General features: G+C 38.9%; 1 protein-coding gene across 1 annotated transcript; it reads right to left on the bottom strand.

Annotated features, from left to right (window-relative positions):
- Positions 1-1,864: 1,864 nt before the first annotated feature.
- Positions 1,865-13,193, bottom strand: LOC114027767 (double-headed protease inhibitor, submandibular gland-like). The gene is made up of 6 exons (XM_027841900.1): positions 13,031-13,193; positions 9,912-9,940; positions 8,423-8,547; positions 7,806-7,848; positions 5,002-5,111; positions 1,865-2,072 (listed from the first exon to the last, which is right to left on the bottom strand). The coding sequence occupies exons 1-6, from the start codon at positions 13,176-13,178 to the stop codon at positions 2,027-2,029; spliced, it is 501 nt and encodes a 166-aa protein (XP_027697701.1). The 5' UTR covers positions 13,179-13,193; the 3' UTR covers positions 1,865-2,026.
- Positions 13,194-21,303: the final 8,110 nt, after the last annotated feature.

The following is a 21,303-nucleotide window of genomic DNA, read 5'->3' as shown; positions in this document are numbered from 1 at the left end:
TGGATAGGCTCAGATTCTTATAATCTAGCCACTAGCTCACTAATGTTCAGATTCCTTAAGAGTCTGCCCAACATGATGGGATGTTCTAATAAACTTTGTCTTTGGCTGAAAGAAGGCTTGGGTCAAATTCTTTCAGTCAGGCCCCGCCTGTTGTGATTTTAGAATCCCAGCACCCCTAAACCTCAACATTTTTGTGGCCCTTACAGGGAAACTGCCTAACCCCAAGTTCTTCTCCAGCCAATACTGGAAGGTACGTAAGCTCCCCCACTCCTTTCTTGCTCTGCAATTGGGGTCACTCTCCAAGCACCAAGGCTTGGAGGTGCTTTTCAGGCAGACAGTTATGAGGAAGTCTCATGCTGGGCCTGACGTTCTCAGGTTCTCAGTCCACTGGGTCAGTTTGAGGCCATGGACCTGGGTACACCTTCTGCAGCATGGAGGACAAGGATGGATGCCCTGTCTGGAAGTGTATGCCCAATTCTGTCAATTCTCTCAGTGCTAGGGAATCAGGGAAAACTGCAGCTGCTTTTTGGTTCCCTGGGGCTTACTTACTCCCTTCCCTCTACACCCCTGAATCCTCCTTCATGGAAGTTACAAGGAAAAGTTAGAACAGCTAAAAATATCTTGGCAGATTCTGGAGGTTTTGTGATTGATCATTAAGGAGCTTTGAAGCTCCTTCTTACAACGCTGGTCACTCCTTTCTCCCACTCCCTTCCCTTGAGTCAAGAGAGTATCTGTTAACTCCTCACATAGGAGAAGAGAGTTTCACCCTTAACCCCTCACCTTTGATTTTGCCCTCCCCCACCTGGGAAAGGAAGGAGGGAGGAGGGGCAGCAGCTACAGCATGGGCCCCACTAGCAATGGCCTTGAGCCCTGGGGCAACATTTGCCTGGAAGCATCACCTAGGGTCAACACTTCCTGATCAGGGTAATGAAGCTAGCCTCCCAACTTGGGTAAGTGATGGGATGCTTGTGCTTGTACTTGCACCCCAATTTCTCCCTAGCCTCAGAAACACTGTCTCTAACAACCACTACCCAGCTCAAGGACACTGTGCCTAGCAGTTATTCATGCATGGGCCCCAGCATGCCCCTTATCTCTCTCTCTGGTGCAGCTACACAAAGCTAGATGAGAGAGTGCTGGGCTGCTCAGGCCCCAGCCCTCAGATCATGTCTCTGGAAGCCTCCCAATTTCTTAGTAAGTTCCTGTCTTGTGAGAAAGCTTTCCTTTGTTGCAGAGCATTCTGTCATCAAGACAGAGGGAGAGGGGTGCCTTGCCAAGCCCAAGGAGTTTTGTCCTTGGCTGGCCCAAGGAATCTTCCTCCTGCCAGACTCCCAAGATCCATACCTCTGTCATCTGCCTCCCTGTCCGGTATACTCTCTGTACTTTCTCATCCATAGCTCCCAAAAACACCTGCACCTTTGGATTACCTCATCAGTGTCCCTGGCATTCCTTTCCCATGCCCTTTTCCATATAAACCCTAGCTCCATTCTCAGTCTCTTGCAGGTTCCTTAAGAATCCTTGCCCGCTGAAAAGCATAACAATAAATCTTTGCCACCTTGACTTAAAGAATGCTTGAGTCTGTGAATTCATTCCAGACAACCTGTCCTATACTCCGGTCTTTGAGGGGTCTCAACCTCTCAGACTGCAACAACAGCACTAATATTTGAACCTATATCATGATTCCAAATCTCATACCCTTTCATAAGGGCTTTAAGCTTTTTTGTGCCCATGAAGAATTCATTTCATGTATACTTGATCGTTCTTTTCCTAGTCATGACCCATGTGACTTTTGGGAAATAAACTTATAGTATCGAATGTGTACTTTGTGAAATAATAGTTTCAACAGAGGGAAAAACACATACACCCCTTAGAGCTGAAGCAGAGAAGTATTTATTGTTGTAGTAAATCAGCAAACAGTTAGGGATATCAGCAACTATGGTCTAATCCAGGTGAGAGGTAATCAAAGGATTATGTGTGGAGTCCAAACCAGGAAGCTTCTTGTAGATGGGAAATATGCTGCTCTTGGTCCTCAACATACTCCATAACGACTTAAAGTCAGAGTACCCTGGCTTCTCCTGCAAGAGAGACACATGCTCAGGTAGATAATATTTTAAAATATACAACATCTAACAAACACTGTACTAACTTTATGAATTCTTAAGGTAGAAGGCAAAGTGGTAATGGGAAACTGAATTAACATATATGGTCTTAATATATAATAATAATAATAGCCAATATTTATGTAATGCTTACTATGTGCCAGGCATTGTGTTTAGTGCTTTGAAATTATCTCATTTAATCCTCACAACAACCCTGGGAGGTAAATTCTATTATTATAAAATATAGGTGAGAAAACTTAAGCAAACAGAGGTTAAGTGACTTGCCTAAGGTCACATAACTAGTAAGTGCCTGAGATCAAATTAGAACCTAAGTCTTTCTGACTCAGAGCCTAATGCTCAGGGGTGGGAACCTGTGGCCTTAAGGTTTTAAGGCCACAGGTTCCACACCCCTGTTCTATCCACTCCACTACATAGCTGCCTGTAGTACATATGAATATATGTCATACTTCATGTTATTAAATTGGTACAAAGGAATATAAACTAACACATTCTTTTGATCATATTATGAAAATGTCAAACACACTTTGTTTTAGCAAACTGGATCAAATATAGGTCATTTAAAAAAATAATGTGTTTAGGTAGAATGCTTGGGCCACAAAGCATCATGTTGGCCCAAATGTGGGCTATACTTTTTCCTCAAAGAAAAAACCGGGCTTATATAAAACCCAAGTGAGACTGAAAACTGATACAATTTTCAGTCAATATTTATTTTACTTTCAAAGTTTTTTCATTCTAGGGGTTTGGTCTCCATTCCTTTCCCAACTGTACTATTGACTTTCAGGACTTTGTCATGCCATAGAAATCTCTTCATCTTAGAAGCTCACTCTACCTGTGGACTTCACAGATGAATGTACCCTCCACTGCTGTGATATCTCCCTCAGATTAGCTGACTTCTCCCAGAACCTCCATTTAACGAGGGATTCAGGCTGGCCACATCTTCTTTCCTCTCTAGGCTGCACTCCTGACTTCTTCAGACTTTTTCTACAATGTACCCCGTGGGTACCATGATCTCTTCCACCTTCCCCTCACTTTTTAGCTTCCTTTTATGTTCTACCTGCCCCATTACATTATAAGTTCCTTGAGACCAAGGATTGTCTTTCTTCTTGTATTGCACTGTGCTTAGCACAGTGCTTGGCACATAGGAAAAGCTTAATGAATGCTTATTGACTTGACTAGGTCTATAATCAGAGCAATAAGCTAATTATGGTATAATATATTCACATTCTAGGAAAGGTTGGAATCACTTATTAAATAGGGGCATGATGACTCTATGATTGGTGTGAACTTTTAAAATGGAGTAATAGGAAATTCTGGATCAAGAAGGATCAAGATTCATCAGCTGAGCCTAGTAGGGAAAGGATAGATATCTTGAAAAAAATGGACAAATTCCCATTCCTTCTGATGATAAGGAATTATCTACCTTTGAATAAAAGAGATTTAGTAAGGTACAGTCATGCAGTCTATATGGGACAGAATTATTTTACAAATCTGAAATGTCTTCAAAAATCTTCAATGCTATTGTATTAGTACAAATATAGGCTACTTTCCTAAAATTAATTTAATTTGAAAGCAAAAGACAAAGTTTATAGAGAACAACATTTATTGTGAAAGTTATTAGCTGAAGGGAAGAAGATCATCTGAAAGCCAGTCCTTCTATGTATGCCCCTGATATCATTCTCTCCATCTTTCCTAGCAGGTTGTGCCCAATATCATACCAACTTTCTCTTTATTTTTCAATTTCTCCTTCTCTAATGATTCCTTCCCTGATGAATATACACACTTGTAAGTCTTCATACCTTTAAAAATGTTCCCTATATTGTTCCCTATATCATTCCTATTATGTCATATCATATCTTTCTTTAATTTATCACCCAAAATACTTGGGAAAAAGAGCTATGCTTATTATCTACTTTCTCTCCTCTCATGCCTTCTCTTTTCAAGGGAAGCATGCTTCAATCTGACTTCCAGCCTCACCATTCAGCTAAAACAGTTTTCTCCAAGGTCAAAGATGAAATCTTAACCACTCAATTTAATGATCTCTTCTTAATCACCCTCCTTTAGTCATCTGTAATATTTGACACAACTGACCATCCTTTACTCCTTAATGCTTTTTCCTCTATAAATTTCCTTGACATAACTCTTTCCAGATTCTCTTAATATCTTTAAGAACATTCCTTCTCAATCTTCTTTGCTTCATCATCATGTCATGGCCAGTGATGTAGAGGTAACACAAAATTTTATCATGGGATTGCTTTTCTTTTCTTTGCACACTTTTTTCACTTGGTGACCTTATCATCTCCTGTGGTTTCTATATAGAAGACTATCAGAAAGTCAACCTAGTCACTCTCCTGATCTTGGGTTCCCCATCATGAGGTAAGTATTAGATTTAAGCCTTTGGAGTTGGTCTCAAGCATCTACAGTTGGGGATAGGGAGTAGATAAGAAAAGGAAAGATGGGAGCTGGGTGAGAAGCACCATATGGCAATGGTTTGAGAAGTATGAGTGTTTAAGTTCTTAATGAAGTTATTTGGTCAGAACATAGAACATAGTTTCTGGTCAGAATTTTCTTCATTAGCTTGGATAGAGTTATGATCTAGTGACAGAGAAGGTGAACTTTTTGACAGGGTCCCAATCTACATTCTATTAATCTATTTGGATGAAGTCAAGCTTTCTGATTACTGAAGAAACCCATGCTCAATATCACAAATAGGGAGGGAATGGATTACATGCCTTACTTTGAGAACCTGTGAGGGGAGAGGCAGGAGATGCTCCATTCTTTGACCCAAGGGGACATTCTCTGACAGCAGGGGATCATGCACTAGCTGGAGTCCAAGATCTGGGAAAAAGGAGTCTCATTCCCAACCAGGCATATTTTCAGTACTTACACAAAAGCATTGCAGAAGTCACATTTATTGCCATAAAGATTACCATCAGAACCACAGTGGGGATTATATTCCAAGGTACAAAATTCCTGTTCTTCTTTCGGGCATCGAATCTGACCCCACACACATCCCCCCCAAAAAAAATAAAGATTTAATATTTCTTATGATAGAATCTCAGATACTTAGAGTTGGGAGGTAACACAAAAGAAATCCAGCCCAGCTACCCACTCAATGAAGGTATCCTTTTCTCCAAAAAGGTCCCAAATGTGGTTATTCACTGTCTTATTAGATAGTTATAAGTAGTTAACCAACCCTCAAGGCCTTCAATTCTGTTACTAGATAGCTATAAGGGTTTCTTAGAGAAGTGGAGCCAAAATGGCAGTGTAAAGGCAGAGATTCACTTGAGCTCTCCCAAATTCCCCTCTAAATACCTTTAAAATAATACCTCAAAATGAATCATGGAGCAGCAGAACCAACAAAAGATCAGGGTGAAACAATTTCCCAGCCCAAGACAACTTAGAAGGTCAGCAGGAAAGGTCTGTCTTACTGGAGTGAAGCTCACTGCATCACAGGCTGGGCCCTGGCAAGCCCTAGGAGTGGCTAGAGACAGCCTCCAGAGCTCTCAGCCCACAGAAAGGTAAGAGGGTCAGACACCTGGTCAAAAGGAGATTATAGGAAACCCTTTGCTGGGTTCAGGATTCTGTTGCATTACTTATGGGCAGCTCTGGGTCACAGTCCTAGGGTAAGGGGAAGCACTAACACACTAATGTTTGTGGCCACAGGGGAGCCCTGTCACACACAAATGTGCCTTGGCCACATTTCCAGGGCAGAAAAGAGTGCTTGCAGTCACTCACACACCAGAGCACAGGCCAGGAGAGCAGTGACCACACCTTTGCAGAGATCATACTGCCTTAGAAGAAATGTACAGACATCCAGAATTAGCTCTAAAAACAAAAAAATGGAAAACCTAAAACTTGGGACAGTGCCCCCTTCACCCTTGAAGCAGACCTGTCAACCTGAATTCAAGAGAAAATAGCCAATATAGCAAAATTAAGTTCTTTAATTGGGGCAAGTGACTAGTACCTCAGAGTATCACTCAGGAAGTGCTGGGGGTACCTGAGGAGGGATTTGAGAACAAGGTTTATGTAAGGTACTAAGTCAGAGGGAATGACCAAACTGCAGGTGGGAGGAGTTAGGGACATCTCACAGTTTGACAAGGTAAGTTGTTTTCCATAACAAGCAAAAGTCCATAGTAAAAGTTTAGGAATCTTTGGAGGGAAGAGTTTTGGAGACTTAAAAAATAGTCAGAGGCTGGGGTGATTATGTTGGGTCAGTCTCAGGCAATTCATGGGCCTAGGAATAGGGACAAGGTCAGCTTCAGTCAGTTTAGTTTGTCAGAACTCAACTTTAACATAACATTAAAAGTCAATAAATAGACTGGAAAAATGAGCACACAACAAGGAAAGAACCTGACTACAGAAAGTTACTACTAAAATGACAGAAGATCAAGACACAAACTCAGAAGACAACAAAGTCAAAACAGCTTACATGCAATGCCTGAAAGAAAAAATGTCAACTGGTCACAAGCCCAACAAAAAGGAGGAGCTCAAAAAGGATTTTAAACATTAAACAAGAGACACAGTTAAAAAAAAAAAAACGTTACTGGAAAAGAAGTGAGAGTCATGAAAGAAAATTATGAAAAGAGAGTCAACAGCTTGATAAAGGAGGCATTAAAAAATACTGGGAAAAAAAATAACACCTTAAAAGCAGAATTGGCCTAGTGGGGAAAAAGAGGTAAAAAAACACTCACTGAAAGGATGACTTCCTTACAAATTAGAATTGGACAAGTCAAAGCTAATGACTCCATGAGACTTCAAGCAATAGTAAAAACAAAATCAAAAGAATGAAAAAATAGAAGAAAATGTTAAATATCTCATTGAAAAAATAACCGACCTAGAAAATAGAACAAGGAGAGATAATATAAGAATTATTGTGTTACCAGAAAGCCATGACCAAAAAAAGAATCTAGACATCATTTTTCAAGAAATTATTAAGGAAAACTCTCCTATTACAAGCAGCCAGAAAGAAATAATTGAAATATCATAGAGCCACAGTCAGGATAATACAAGATTTAGCAGCTTCTGTATGAAAGGATCAAAGTTATCTATACATATAAAGTGCTCTAAATCACTATTGATTAGAGAAATAGAAATAAAAACAACTTTGAGGTACTACCTCACACCTATCAGATTGGCTAATATGACAGAAAAAAAAACGATAAATGTTGGGGAAATGTGAAAAACTTGGGACACTAATACATTCTTGGTGGAGTTGTGAACTGATCCTGCCATTCTAGAGAGCAATTTGGAACTATGCCCAAAGGGCTATCAAACTATACATACCCTTTGACCCTTTGACTATTGTACCACTACTAACTAAATCTGTATCCCAAAGGCATAAAAAACAAAAAGGAAAAGGACCTATATGTACACAAATATTTGTAGCAGCTCTTTTAGTGATAGCAAAGAATTGGAAATTTATCTTTTTTAGGTCCTGACTGTATTACCCAAAGTGCTATAATGTTCCACAATATAGTATTGTTTCTTAGAGAAATATTTAAAATAAAAAGACTGAGTCACTTTCCTATTTTGACTTCCCAAAATCTGTTTCTGCATCTATCTCTTTCTTATCTGATTTCTACAAGAATGAGGTTCTGTGTAGGTAACTTCCAGATAAGATAGCTCATACTTTGTTATTTTATAATACAATCTTACCTATGTTTTACTTTTTAAAAAATCAATACTTACACATTTTCCATCATGTAGCTTTCTGATATTCAATCTATTTTTCCTATAAGAGAGGATGTTCACAATTAATTTATCATTCTTGAGCAGAGAAAACATGAATTGAGTCTCTTCCTCTCTTGTCTCACATGACTGGGGACTGAGTATACCAAATACACTGGGCCCTCATGGGCCAGTTAAACAGAGCTGGGGAGAACCTCAGAAAGAAACACAGCCCATCCATAGCTGGGAGGAAACTTGCCAAATGCCATATATTGGTTGTGGCAAAATCTGGACCTGAACCTTTTATTGCTGAACTGCCAGAATAGTATTCGTTCCACTACACCCTGCCACTTCTAGCTATACGGAGGCAGATTGTAGATCAAAATAAGGAAAAAATTTCTTGCCATTTGAGGTTGCTTAACAGTGGAATGGGCTGCCTCTCATTCCTATAGTAAGCATCTTGTTCTTGGAAATATTACCAGATAACCACTTGTCATTCATACTATAGTGTTATTTATTGCATCATGAGGAGATTAGATTAAGTGACCTCTGGAGCCTCTTTCAGCTCTGAAATTTTGATGTGCTCAGTTATTTGACTGATCAAGGTGGGAGAGGATAGCACTAAATTCAGTACTTACAAGTTATAGTCACAGAGTAAACATTCGTTGTCGTAATTTTTTTGATTAGTACCACAGATTGGATCTAAGTTCCTTGGACATGCTAAACTGTTGTACTTCCTTTGGAAGTACCCACTGCAGTCAACCTGTAGGAAAAACAAGATAAAGACCACTCTCTATTTCAATGGGAACACTAATCCTCTCTCTTTAGCTCCTACAACCACTATGAAGTGGAGTGTGCCCCATTCACCTATTGCTTTGTCTTATGACTTTGGGGGGCAATTACTCCCTTTCTCTTAACCAGTTTGCTCCTCTCTAAAATGAACCATAAATGCCATAGTTATAAATTACCTTACAGCACAAAAAATCAAAGCCATAACTAGAAATTCTGGGGTATCTGGTTTAAATTACTGTGAGGGTTAAGGATGGAAAGCATCAAAGATATAATCCATTCTGAGGGTAATTGAGGTGGGCTAGAGAAAGAGTACTTGGGAACTGAGGAGCTTGTGAAACCAAGAAAACAAATTATTTTAGATGGACAGAGATTGGAGTAGAGAAAAAGCTATGATCTAGATACTGAACTTGTTGAGAGGGAAAGTGACCTAAAAACCACTGGGAAGGGAATAAACTTTCAGTGAGTGGAGGTGGCTGCTGATTGATGTGACCGAGGGAGGGTCTGAATGTGGCAATGGGGAGGAAGATTTACTGATTGCTCCTCCTGTAGGAACAAGAGCATCTCAAGGGGTGTCAGAGAAGGACAAGCCAACTTTGTAAAGGATGCCAAGCAATATAGCATCTTCAGAAGAACACAAATTTTCAAGGAACAGGAAAACATGGAAAGAATGAAAGAGGAAGAGATACAGAATGACAGGCACAGAGGAAAGAAAAAACAGAGGGGACTTAGAACTGGAGAAGACTAGAGCTGAGCTTAATATGGGGAAAAGGAGTAACAGGTTTATAGCATGTTCCTTCTTTGCTACTGAACTCTTGCTCATCCTAGACTGACTTTTAGTCATGTGAGTTCTTTGTCATGTTAATTTCCAAGCTGTGAGAGTCACCCCACTCCACCCCAAGAGCAGCCCACCCCTGTAGTAAACAGGGAACCACAAAAGCATGTGATAACCATTGACATCAGCAGGTAACAGGCTATCCTCCTACCCTGAGTATGTTTTACTGAAAAGGAAAGGGGAAAGGAAGCATATCACATTTCATTAGATATTCTGGTTGCCCCATGATCTTTCTGGCTCTACAGTACATAGATTGTTAGGAATGGGAAGGAAACTTTAGCCCCCCAAATTATTGATGAAGAAACTAAGGCCCAGAGAGGAAAGGGAATTTGGCCAAAGTCAGACAGTAAACCAATGGTAAAGTCATGACTAGATTACTTTTCATGTGACACCGCAGTAAGCCTCTTTCAAGTACATAATGCTGCCCACAAAGCCCATGGTAACAAAAAAAAATTATATTTCTGTAATAGCCAGAATAAGAACAAAAAAAAAAATGGACTCACCTGTGTTCCTTTCACTTGCTCTGCTTTTGCTTGATAATCCGAAAAAGAGAAAAAGGTTTTAACCAATGAGCTGCCATACTCTGAAATAACTAATACTTCCTTTCCTTTTCTTACCTCTACTGGGCGAGGTTAGAATCAGGAAGGATGGTTGTAGATCCTTTTAGCAGTAATAAAAGTCATGCTCATGCTGGAATGTATTGGACTTAATGATCACTCCAGCATCTCTCTGGACAAGCTCAGAAATTATTATACCTAAAGGATTACAGGACCATCTGACTTACAGCTGAAATACTCTATTTGTTATGTCACATTAGAAATGATCACATTGGGAGGTGAGCAAAATTCTATTTGGCAAATTCCCACAAGGGTGACCTATTTGACAAATAGGTCAAAGAGTAAGCATCGTTTTCTAGCCCTTTGGGCATAGTTCCGAATTGCTCTACAGGATGGTTAAATCAGTTCATAACTCTACTAACAGTGCATTAATGTCTCATTTTTCCCACATCCAACATTTGTCATTTACTTTTTGTATCCTATTAGTCAATTTAATAGGTATGAAGTAGTAGCTCAGAATTGCTTTAATTTGCATTTCTCCAATCAATAGTGAGTTAGAGTATTTTTTTTATATGGCTATAGATAGCTTTGATTACTTCATCTGAAAACTGATAATATCTTTTCATCATTTATCAGTTGAGGAAAGGCTCTTATTTTTTATGAATTTCACTCAGTTCTCTATACGTTTGACGAATGAGGCCTTTATCAGAGAAACTTGCTTCAATTTATTTTTCATATTCACTATTTCCTCCATCCCATCCCCCCATTTGTTCCATTCACTCTCTCCTTTCACCCTATCCCTCTTCAAAAGTGTTTTGCTTTTGACTAACCCTAACATGACTTTAAAATACTTTGAGAGATAGTGTCCTATCCAATAAAACAATAAATGCTTTTTAAGTGATCATTATGTCCAGGCACTGTGCTAAACACTAAAGATGCAAAGAAAGAAAAAGAAAAAAAATGGTTCCTGTTTTCTCACAGTTTAATGGGAGAGACAATATGCAAACAGCTATAGACAGACAAGATATATATACAAGTTATATTGGTGATAATTTCAGAGGAAGAGCACTAATATTAAGAAGGACTGGGAAAAGTTTTTTGCAAAAGGTAGACTTTTATTTGAGAAACTTGAAGGAAATTGAAGAATTGAGGCACAACAGATAAGGAGGGAAAGAGTTCCAGGTATGAGGAGTATCCAGTGAAAATGCCTGAAGTGGGAAGATGGACTATTCTGTTCAAGGAATAGCAAGGAGGACAGTGTCACTGGATCTCAGAGTACATGAAAGGAAGTAAGCAGTAAGAAAGACACAGGGAAGTAAGGGGCAAAGCAATAAAGGGCTTTAAAAAACAAAGGGTATAGTATTTGATCTTGAGATAATAAAGAACCACTGGAGTTCATTGAGTGGGAAATTGACCTAGTCAGACCTGCATTTTATGAAAATAACTTTGGTAACTGAGTGAGGAATAGATTGGAGTGGAGAGAGACTTGAAACCAACTAGAAGCTATTTCCAGTAGTCCAGGAATGAGATGATGAGGGCTTAGACCAGGGTGGTGGCAGAGATAGAAGAGAAAAGGAAGATGAGACTGATGAGGTGTAGATTCTTGGGGTTCTGGGACCCCAAAATCACGACACAGTGGGTCCTGCCTGAATGAATTCGACCCAAGTCTTCTTTCAGCCAAAGACAAGGTTTTTATAAGAGATAAACCATACAAGCCAGACTTAAAGAATCTGAACATTAGTGATGTCCGTAAGGATGAGCAGGCATGAGGAAATCTCAGCGTTTAAATGGGGAGCAGGATGAATTTTATATATAGTCAAGTAATTTTGGGGTGTTGGGAGGAGGGGCTGGGAAGAGGATCTGGGTGATTGGGGAAGGAGTTTAGGGAGAATGGGAGTGTCTGGGAGGTTGCCAGGAATAGACAATGAAGGGAACTGAAAGGAAGAGGTTGAATGGAGTCTAGATAAGATCAAAGGTGGGAAATATACTAGGATCAAAGAGTAAGCTTCATTAGGGTTTCAAAGGGAGATAGGGCCTAGGAGATAGGTCCATCAGAATAAGAGTAAGATATAAGAAAAGGCCAGTTGAGTGGAGTAAAGCCTCAGACAACCATTTGAGACTAGAGTGAAATCAAAGAAAGTTTAAGGGTTTTCTAGGGCCCGTAGACAAATGGGACCCAAATTCTTTTTGGAGTGAGGGACAAAGGTCTCAGTTTGAGCCCATAACCCCTTCAGGACCAAGGGTATGCTGGTCCCATCATCCTTTGTCCTTGTCAGAACACGGCAGAATGATGTTAATTCAGCTCTAGACATCATATTTCATGACAGTCATGCATAATCTTAAGAATATTGTGAAATGGACAACCAGTACCTGATCCTGTCATATCAACCTTGGTTGAAACATCTGGGGATGATTAAGAAAACCCAAGTGAAACAAATGGAGCAAGGAATAAGCAGAAGTTGCATAAGAACAAGTTTATGTTTGTTGCAAGGAGAATGATATTAGGGCAGCTAGGTGGCACAGTGGTTAGAGCTGGGCCTGTAGTTAGGAAGACCTGAGTTCAAACCCAACCCCAGACACTTACTAGTCATGTGACTCTGACCAAGTCATTAAACCCTGTTTGCCTCAATTTCCTCATCTGTGAAATGAGCTAGAGAAAGAAACAGCAAGCCACTTCACTATCTTCGCCAAGAAAACCCCAAATGGGATCATGAAGAGTCAGACATGACTGAAAATTACTAACAGCAACAAAACAAAGAGAAACATTCCTAAAAGTTAGATTAAGGGTAGTGGTCTTCTTCTCATAGAAAATCTCTAAGTAAAGACTAGGTGACCACTTGACAATTATGTTTTAGATGAAATTCTTATTAAAGTAACACACTTTTGAGTCATTCTTTTGAATTGGACAGTTTCTGACATCTTTCCCAACTCTGAGATTCTCAGAATCTGTGTCTCTGATTATATCTAGCCCTGAAAGTCTGTTTTCTATGTTGTAGATTTTAACATTGCACAATCCTATTATTCCATTAATACTAAATCTGTGTGGTTGAATTTCCACAACTCACCAGCCACATAGAAAGCCCAGTTAGATATGGCCAGGACCAAAAAGGCCAGAGCTGCTGATTTCATCATGAAGAGAGAAACTGGAGCAAGAGGTGATGGTGACAGTCTTTGAAGGCAAAAGTTCAGGTAGGAGAGCTTCCTTTGTCCCATAAATGGAGCCAGCCTAGGATTCCCCCTCCCACAACAGGAAATGTCCTTTGGGAGTCACAAAAGTCCTTTTCCCAAGGTCCAAGAAAAACTTCCTCATTAATTTGATTTAAAGACACAGGATTTAAATATTTGAGTCACTTATTTAAATTCTGCTTATACCCACCCTAAAATCAGCATTATTACAAGGAATTCAGAAAATCTAGCATCAGTCATAATCTACCAGGCAGTTAAAAACTTTAAAATCTAACAAGCATTTTACCATCCTCAAAATGTTATCATCTCCTGATCTATAACCCTTTCACTCTTTCCTTTACATTCTGCCAAGAATGAATGAAATGAAGGTATAAAATGTTGACGCTGGTGTATAGGATAGGAATATTAATACAGGATTTGGTGTCAAAAGGCATCAAAATGCTTTTGAAATAATAGCTCTGCTTATAATGGAGTTACTCTACTAGGCCTTTAAATCCAAATCACTCAGGCTTTTATTGAAAGGTCAATAGTAGCTCCCAGCCCAAGCTTCATTGTTTGGTTTAATGGCTTAGAATGAGCGTGAATAACAATTGTTTTCTGTTCTAGAAAGATAATGACCACTTCCCCTCTTCTTCCTCTTCCCCTCCCAGACCGATATTTTTGTGATGATAAATTAGGCCATCTCTTGCTTCAATTCTTACCTGAGTCAAAACTGAGGCCTGGGAAAGACTTTAATTTAGAAAAATCAAGATTGTCCATTGCATCCTGCCATCATCAATCATCTAGACTTATGTCCTGTGTCAACTCCAGAGTTCAGTCTGAGAAAAACAAACAGAATTAAGTATGCATGCTTATTTCTCTCAAGCTGGCAAACATGCATGCAAAGCTGCAGTCAGAACTGAGCTCTCTTTGGGGTTGGAATGCATAAATTATAAAGACAAAAATCTGAGTGAGAATGGCCATGTTATGGCCCAGTCAAATACTGCCACAATCCCTTGGGTTCAGTTTCCATTTCTCAGGGAGGGGCTATTTCACAGAGATCATAAGATGCCTATATGGAACATGGAAGAGGGTCAGGCTGAAAAATCCCCAAAACTAGGATGCTTGTGCTAGTTCTATCCTTTAGAGCTAGTGTGAACCAGCTCAAGTCAGTTCCTTGGTCACCAGCACAGTAGAGGGATTTCCTGGTCTCTGGTATGTCAAACTTAAGGGATGCTCAGTCTGCTTCCTGATTGGCTGATTCTGATTCCCAGGTCAGTCTGGTCTTTTCTGGTTATTAAGGGAGCTCAAGCAGATCAAGGTGGTTAGTAAAGTCATTAACCATTCCATTTTCACATTTGCCACTGGACTTTGATGAGTCTGGAGGAGTGAGGCCGATGACTTTGTGCAGCTCTGCATCACTTAGATCCAATTCACAACCAAGTCAAGATAACTCCTTTGTGATGTCATTGGAACTCTTCAAAAACAAGAATGAACAACAACAAATCTACTTACTCACTTTCTGACCTTGGGAAGTTCACTTTTGTCTACCTGAAGGCTGGTTAAAGAGACAACAAGCTAGTTGATAAGTAAATTCATATTGTTGTATTCCCTTAAGTTAGCAGCATGTAACAAGTTACATGGAGGCAGAGCTTTACTCTGAATCAAGCAATTTTAGCAGGACTTTTAAACCCTGATTCAGGATATCTATGTTAATTGATAGACAAATGTCAGATCCAGGATATCTGTGTTTCCTTTACCACCATAGAATATCAAGATAAGAAAAGTCAAGGTAGTGTCTGGGTTAAAGGCGCCTTAGTGGTCATAAACAGAAGAATGCTCTTAATCAGCTTTAGCTATTGACATCAGAAGGGGCATTCTTAGTTCACTCAGAGAAATAAGAGTAATTCATGTTTTTGGCCCTTATTGGGGCTCAATTGATCTTAAATGACCATCACTTACCATCTCTGGGCTTCAATTTAATCATGTGTGAAAATGGGAAAGTTAAACTAAGACAATCTTTAATGCTTTTCCAGGTCTAAATCCTATGATTTCAGTTATAATATATAAATACTAAGGGGTGCACTGGATAGAGAGCAGGAGTTAAAATCAGTAAGGCCCAAGTTCAAATCTAGGCTCAGACCCTTACTAGCTGTGTGACCTTGGGCAAGTCACTTAACCTCTTCTAGCTTCACTTTCCTTATCTATAAAATGAGTGTAATAATAGCACCTTCTTCACAAGGTTATTGTGAAGCTCAAATAAGATAACCTGTAAAGCACTTTACAACCCATAAAAGGTTATTATCTCCTTATTCCTAAATCCTGCACTCTTTACTTTGCACTCGGCTAATTTTAAGGGGAGATGAACCAAGTAGTAACCAAGGAGAGGGCATTCCAAAGGAAAATCCTAGTACTTGACTTTAGGTATCTTAATCTGATATGTAATAAGACATCTACCAAATAACATCTTGATGATGAAAATGTGTGGGACAGCGAGAGATTTTTACCCAAATTAGACTCAGAGGCTTCTCAAGGTAGAAAGTAGAAAAGAGTTTTATTACAATCTCGCGAGAAAGAGCGACCCACACCAAGTGTTCTCTCAGTGTCAGAGCGCGCTGAACACAGACAAGACAGATTCTTTTATAGATCCTGACCGCAACTCCCCCTCCCTAACCCCCTTTCTCTTGGCTCAAAATCACAAGCCTTGAGGGTACAATCTGGAACTTGATAATCGACCCCAATGATGAAGTACAGAACAAGCAGATGCAGTTACTTTGCACGTTTCAGCCTTCCAAGAATTTTTGCACAATTCTTACCCCTTCTGGGCCCCTTGCCTTGAGTAAACATGCAGATGTGATCATATCCTGTGTCCTTATTCTTATTCCTGGAACATCTCACTGTCAATAACTTGTTTTTATAGCAAAACTGGGCAGAGAGCCGAGTATTGCAACATTCTATAGATTTAGATTTTATGAGAGGTCTTCACCATATCTCACTCAAAAACAATGCTTGAGCTAGAATCAGAGGGCTTGGTTTCAGATCTCAATTCTGTTATTTATTTACTTTTCTGGATGGTCTCAGTTTCTTTATTTGTTAAAGGAAAGATTTAGGCTACGTGATCTCTGTGGTCACTGCTAAATATGGATAGATGATTCCATGATCTTTATTTTTAAGAATGTGAGAGATGATCTCTCAGAAGTGAAGCCTCCTCAAAGGGTTAATAGTTCTTGTTAATAGTTCTCACAAAGGGCAGCAATTAGGAGATCAGTGGTCATTTGGAGAGAGATAAGGTCAGAAGCCAGACAATAAGATAAGTGGGAGGACAGAAATTGGAGGCACCTGTTGTAGATGACCTCAAGGAATTTAATCCTATTGTTGAAACACACTCCCTTCTGACCTTGTCAAAATCCCCTCAGACCCTGTTTTTAAGCATGTAGCAGAAAGAATAGAATAGCCCTACCCTCCCCCCCCCCAACCTAAACTGCAAGACTTCCTGCCTTTTCTTGTCTCTGGGCAAACTTGTGTACTCTGTTGCTGGGGAAGATTTCCCTGAATAGATTGTGGCCCCTGAGGCCCAGCCAATGGGATAAGGGGAAGGAGGTTAGGGAGGAGGAACTCCTGTTAGGGTATAAATAAGCCTTGCTTTCTGTACATACCATCCTCCCTAGCCAGCGCCATTAGGGTGACCAGGAGCGGTATCCTTACTCATGAGAAAGCAATAAACTGCTTTCTGCTTTCAAGATAACTAAATCTTCGTTTGGAATTTGAGTGGTGGTCTCTGTCCCACACAAGAACATCTTAAGAGCAAAATCAGAAGAGTTTAAAAAATATAATTCAATCCTTAGGAAAACATTGAGAAGCAATGTAATTGAGAGGGCAGAGCACTGTCCTAGAAGTCAGGAGGGCTGAGTTTGAGTCCTGGCTGGGTGCCATATTCCCCTGGGATCTCAGTCAATCCAAATTCTCACTTTAGGCTTCAGTTTCTTTCTATGCCAAGGCAGGCAGTAAGAGTGAAAATTTTTTAAGAAGATGCTGAATTTAGAGACCCAGGATCTGGTTTTCAATCCTGGTCCTGCCATTTTTCTTATCAATAAAATAAGAAGGTTGAACTATATAATCTCCATTCCAGCTCTTGATCTATGATCTTAGATCCTTTCCATTTCTCCCTTATTTATAGAACAAAAATTAATTAATATCTTAATATTTACAAAGCCCAAGGTTCAGTGCTGGGGGAAATACAATGTTTAGATGAGACTTGATATCTTCTGTGTAGGAGCTTTCAGTCTGTTTTTTTGGGGAGGAGAAGGGTTGGGGGCTTGAAGGAAAGGTGAGAGGATGTTAGGTACAAAATCAAATAATGATATAGTACAAATGTTAAGTCCATTAGAGGACAAAGTGTCATGCCAGACTTACAAGGAAAGGACAATGAATATGATTATGGAACCAAAGCAAAGTTATTCCCAAATGCTTGTATTTGTCAAACAACAAAGAGGTATATGAGATTATTTGCTTTATCTTATTGTTTGTCCTTTTTTATCAAATACTCATGAATTATTTTTATTAGCTAAATGTGGTCAGCTAAACTTCTTTCATATGGCAAAATCCCAACTTTATGGGATTTAGAATCAGAAGGCCTGGATTTGAAACCCAGTTCTGCTTACTTACTGGGTGGCTTTAGGCAGATCATAAAGCATTTCTGAGCCTCAGCTTTTTCTTCTGTAAATCATAAAGCTAGATGAGATGACTTCTAAGATCCCTTCCAATAGGAAATCATGATCCAATGAGATTTGCCTTTACATCAGATTTGATTCTATAGTCACATGAAAAAACACTCTAAATCACTATTGATTAGAGAAATGCAAATTAAAAAAAAAAACTCCAAAGTACTACCCCACTCATCAAACTGGCCAATATAACAGAAAAAATGACAAATGTTGGAGGATATGTGAAAAAATTGAAATACTAATATATTTTTGGTGGGCTTGTGAACTGATTCAACAATTCTGGAGAATTCTGTGAACCTATGTTTAGCTTTTAAGAAAATGCTTCAGTTACTAGGCACAGAATCTCAAAGAAAATCAAATCTTAACTCTACTGGGCAGGCTTGAATCCTCATAGTAAGTGTTAGAAGGAATCATGAAATTTTCGATTTTGGAAAGATTCTAAAGATCTTGTCTGGGGAAGTCTTTGCTTTTTTTATGAGTATCAGATATGGTGAATTCTATGGACTCTTTCTAAGAATGATGTTTTTAAGCAAGCAAAATACAATTCACAAGATTACAAAGGAAACTAATTATATTGAAACAGTTACCAAAATATTTTCTTTTTTTTAAACTTTTAAAAACACAGTTACTTAATAGTTTATTTTTCCCAATTACATGTAAAAACAATTTTAATATTCTTTTTTATTTTGATTTCCAAATTCTCTCCCTCCCTACTTCCCTTCCCCATCCCTGAGATGTTAAGCAATTTGATGTAGGTTATACATGTGTAGTCATGCAAAACATATTTCTATATTTTCCTGTTGTGAAAAAAGCCAAAAAAAAAAAACCAAGAAAAATGAAGAAAGCTTAAAAAAAAGTATGCTTTGATCTATATTCAAACATCATCAATTCTTTTTCTGGAGGTGGATAGGATTTTTATCATAAGTCTTTCACGATTGTCTTGAATCATTGTATTGTTGAGAATAGCTAAGTCATTCACAGTTGATCATTATATAATATTGCTGTTACTATGACAATGTTCTCCTAGTTCTGCTCACTTCACTTTACCATAGTTCACATAAAGATTTTCCAGGTTTTTCTGAAATCTGCCTAATCATCATTTCTTATAGCGCAATAGTATTTCATCACAATCATATAACACAACTTGTTTAGCCATTCCCCAATTGATGGGTGTCCCCTCAATTTCCAATTCTTTGTCACCACTAAAAGTGTTGCTTATAAATATTTGTGTGCATATATATCTTTTTCCTTTTTTGTTTTTTTATTTATTTATTTGGGATACAGACTTAGTAGTGAGTATTTCTAGGTCAAAGGGTATGCATGGTTTTGTAGCCCTTTAGACATAGTTCACATTGCTCTCCAGAATTGTTGAATCAATTCACAAGTCCACCAACAATGTATTAGTATCTCAATTTTCCCACATATCCTCCAATGTTTGTCATTTTCCTTTTTCTGTCATATTGCCCAATCTGATAAGTATGGGGTAGTACCTTAGAGTTGTTTTAATTCACATTTCTCTAATCAATAGTGATTTAGAGCATTTTTTCATATGACTATAGATAATTTTAATTTCTCCTTTTGAAAACAGCCTGTTCATATTCTTTAACCATTTATCAATTGGGGAATGGCTCTTATTTTTGTAAATTTGACTCAACTCTCTATATATTTGAGAAATGATGATTTTATCAGAAAAGCTTGCTGTGAAAAATTTTTTTGCAGTTATGGTTACTATGTATTTCCCTCCATTCTATTCCCCCACCCCCATTTTCCTGAAAAAGTGTTTTGCTTCTGACTACCACCTCCCCCAATCTATTTTCCCTTCTATCAGCCCCAACCTTCTCCTTTTCTTCATACTTTCCTATATGGTAAGATAAATTTCTATACCTGAGTATGTATGTTATTTCCTCTTTGAGCCAATTCCAATGAGGTTCGAACACTCCCCCCCACACTTTCCCATCTCCTTCTCCACCATAAAAGCTCATTTTGAGTTTCTTTTATGTGATATAATTTGTCTTATTCTACCTCTCCCTTCCCCCTTCTCCCAGTGCATTCCTCTTTCTCACTCCTTAATTTTATTTTTTAAAGATATCATTCTTTCATATTCAACTTATACCTATTCCCTCTGTCTATGTATGTACCTTCTAACTGCCCTAATAATAATTATCTTCCTTGTCACCATAGTAACTTTCTATAGTCACATTCTTTTTTGTTGTTTGCTTATTTCCCAGTCTATTTCTTGACTTTCAACTTTATGTTTAAGTGAGGCTCTGTGCTGGGAATGTAAGGGACATTGCCTCAATCTTCAGGTCTTTCTTGATGCTGCTCTCAGAGCTAATTCTAGGGGTCTATAAGTTTTCAGTTCTTACAAGGTGGTATGATCCAAGGAGAGATGTGGTCACTGTTCCCTGGCCTGTTCTCTGGTCTGTGAGTGACCCTTAGTTTTTTTTTTTCCATTCTGGATCTGTGGTCAGCATCCCCACTCCCTTACGACCACCAGCTCTGGTGTGCTAGTGCTCCTCATCACCTCGGGACTGAGACCCCAGACTTGACTCGGTACATATATGGGCAATGCAAGAGACTCTAGCACCCAGAGCCAGCAAAACGACCACTGTAATTTCTTTCTGAACAGTTGGCTGATCCTTTTACCGTTTGTGAATTGAGAACTCTGGATGTTGTCCCTGCTGCAGCTGATTCAGTCAACCCCTGCCCCTAAAGGCATGTTGCTGGTTTCCTGGGGCATGAATTGTGCTCTGGCACAGACTGAGCTGGAATATGCTTTACTCTGGCCCCAGTGCAACAGACCTTTCCTGCTGACCTTCTAAATTGTCTTGGGTTGGAAAATTTTTTCACCCTGTCCTTTTGTGGCTTCTGCTGCTTCAGAATTCATTTTGAATCATCATCTACATATATACAATATAAATACAATATGTATGTATATAACATATGATGTATTATAGTATATATTATATATAATAGTATATATTATACTATACTATAAAAGTATATATGTATTATATATATATGCATGTATATATGCATGCACACACACACACACACACACACACACACACACACACACACAAGAAATTTACAGACCCCCTAATGCAGTCCAGTCTAACCAACTGAAGAATCTGTTCTGCAGTATCCCTGAGAAGGGGAGCCAGGCTCTGCCTCAGCACTTCCAGTATGCCAGATAACTCATCACATCCAAAAGAAGCCCATGACATTGCTGGACAAATTTAGTTGTTAAATTTGGAAAAGACCTTAGAATATAGAATTCAGAGATGGTAAAAAGCTTAGAACATTACAAAGATCAATCAATAAATCCATCATTTATGAAATGTCATGTCTATCAGATTTAGAAGTGACTTTTAGAGACCATCTAAACCAATCCATTCATTTTATAATAAGCAAGCTAAGGCTTACAGCAGTTAAATGACCTGTTCAGG

This window comes from Vombatus ursinus, unplaced genomic scaffold (genome assembly GCF_900497805.2).
Source record: "Vombatus ursinus unplaced genomic scaffold, bare-nosed wombat genome assembly UNPS02014863.1, whole genome shotgun sequence".
Taxonomy (NCBI): Eukaryota; Metazoa; Chordata; class Mammalia; order Diprotodontia; family Vombatidae; genus Vombatus; species Vombatus ursinus.
Note: the sequence above shows the minus strand (reverse complement) of the source record. Positions and strands in the feature narration are given on the sequence as shown.

Bases quoted from the DNA above. Each gene is read 5' to 3' on its own strand.
- LOC114027767 (XM_027841900.1), bottom strand. From the start codon at position 13,178: ATGGGACAAAGGAAGCTCTCCTACCTGAACTTTTGCCTTCAAAGACTG. The intron at 9,941-13,030 runs GTGAGTTGTGGA...CGGATTATCAAG, and splicing joins CTGGGCTTTCTATGTGGCTG to CAAAAGCAGAGCAAGTGAAA. The intron at 8,548-9,911 runs GTGAGTCCATTT...TTTTTCCTACAG, and splicing joins AGCAAGTGAAAGGAACACAG to GTTGACTGCAGTGGGTACTT.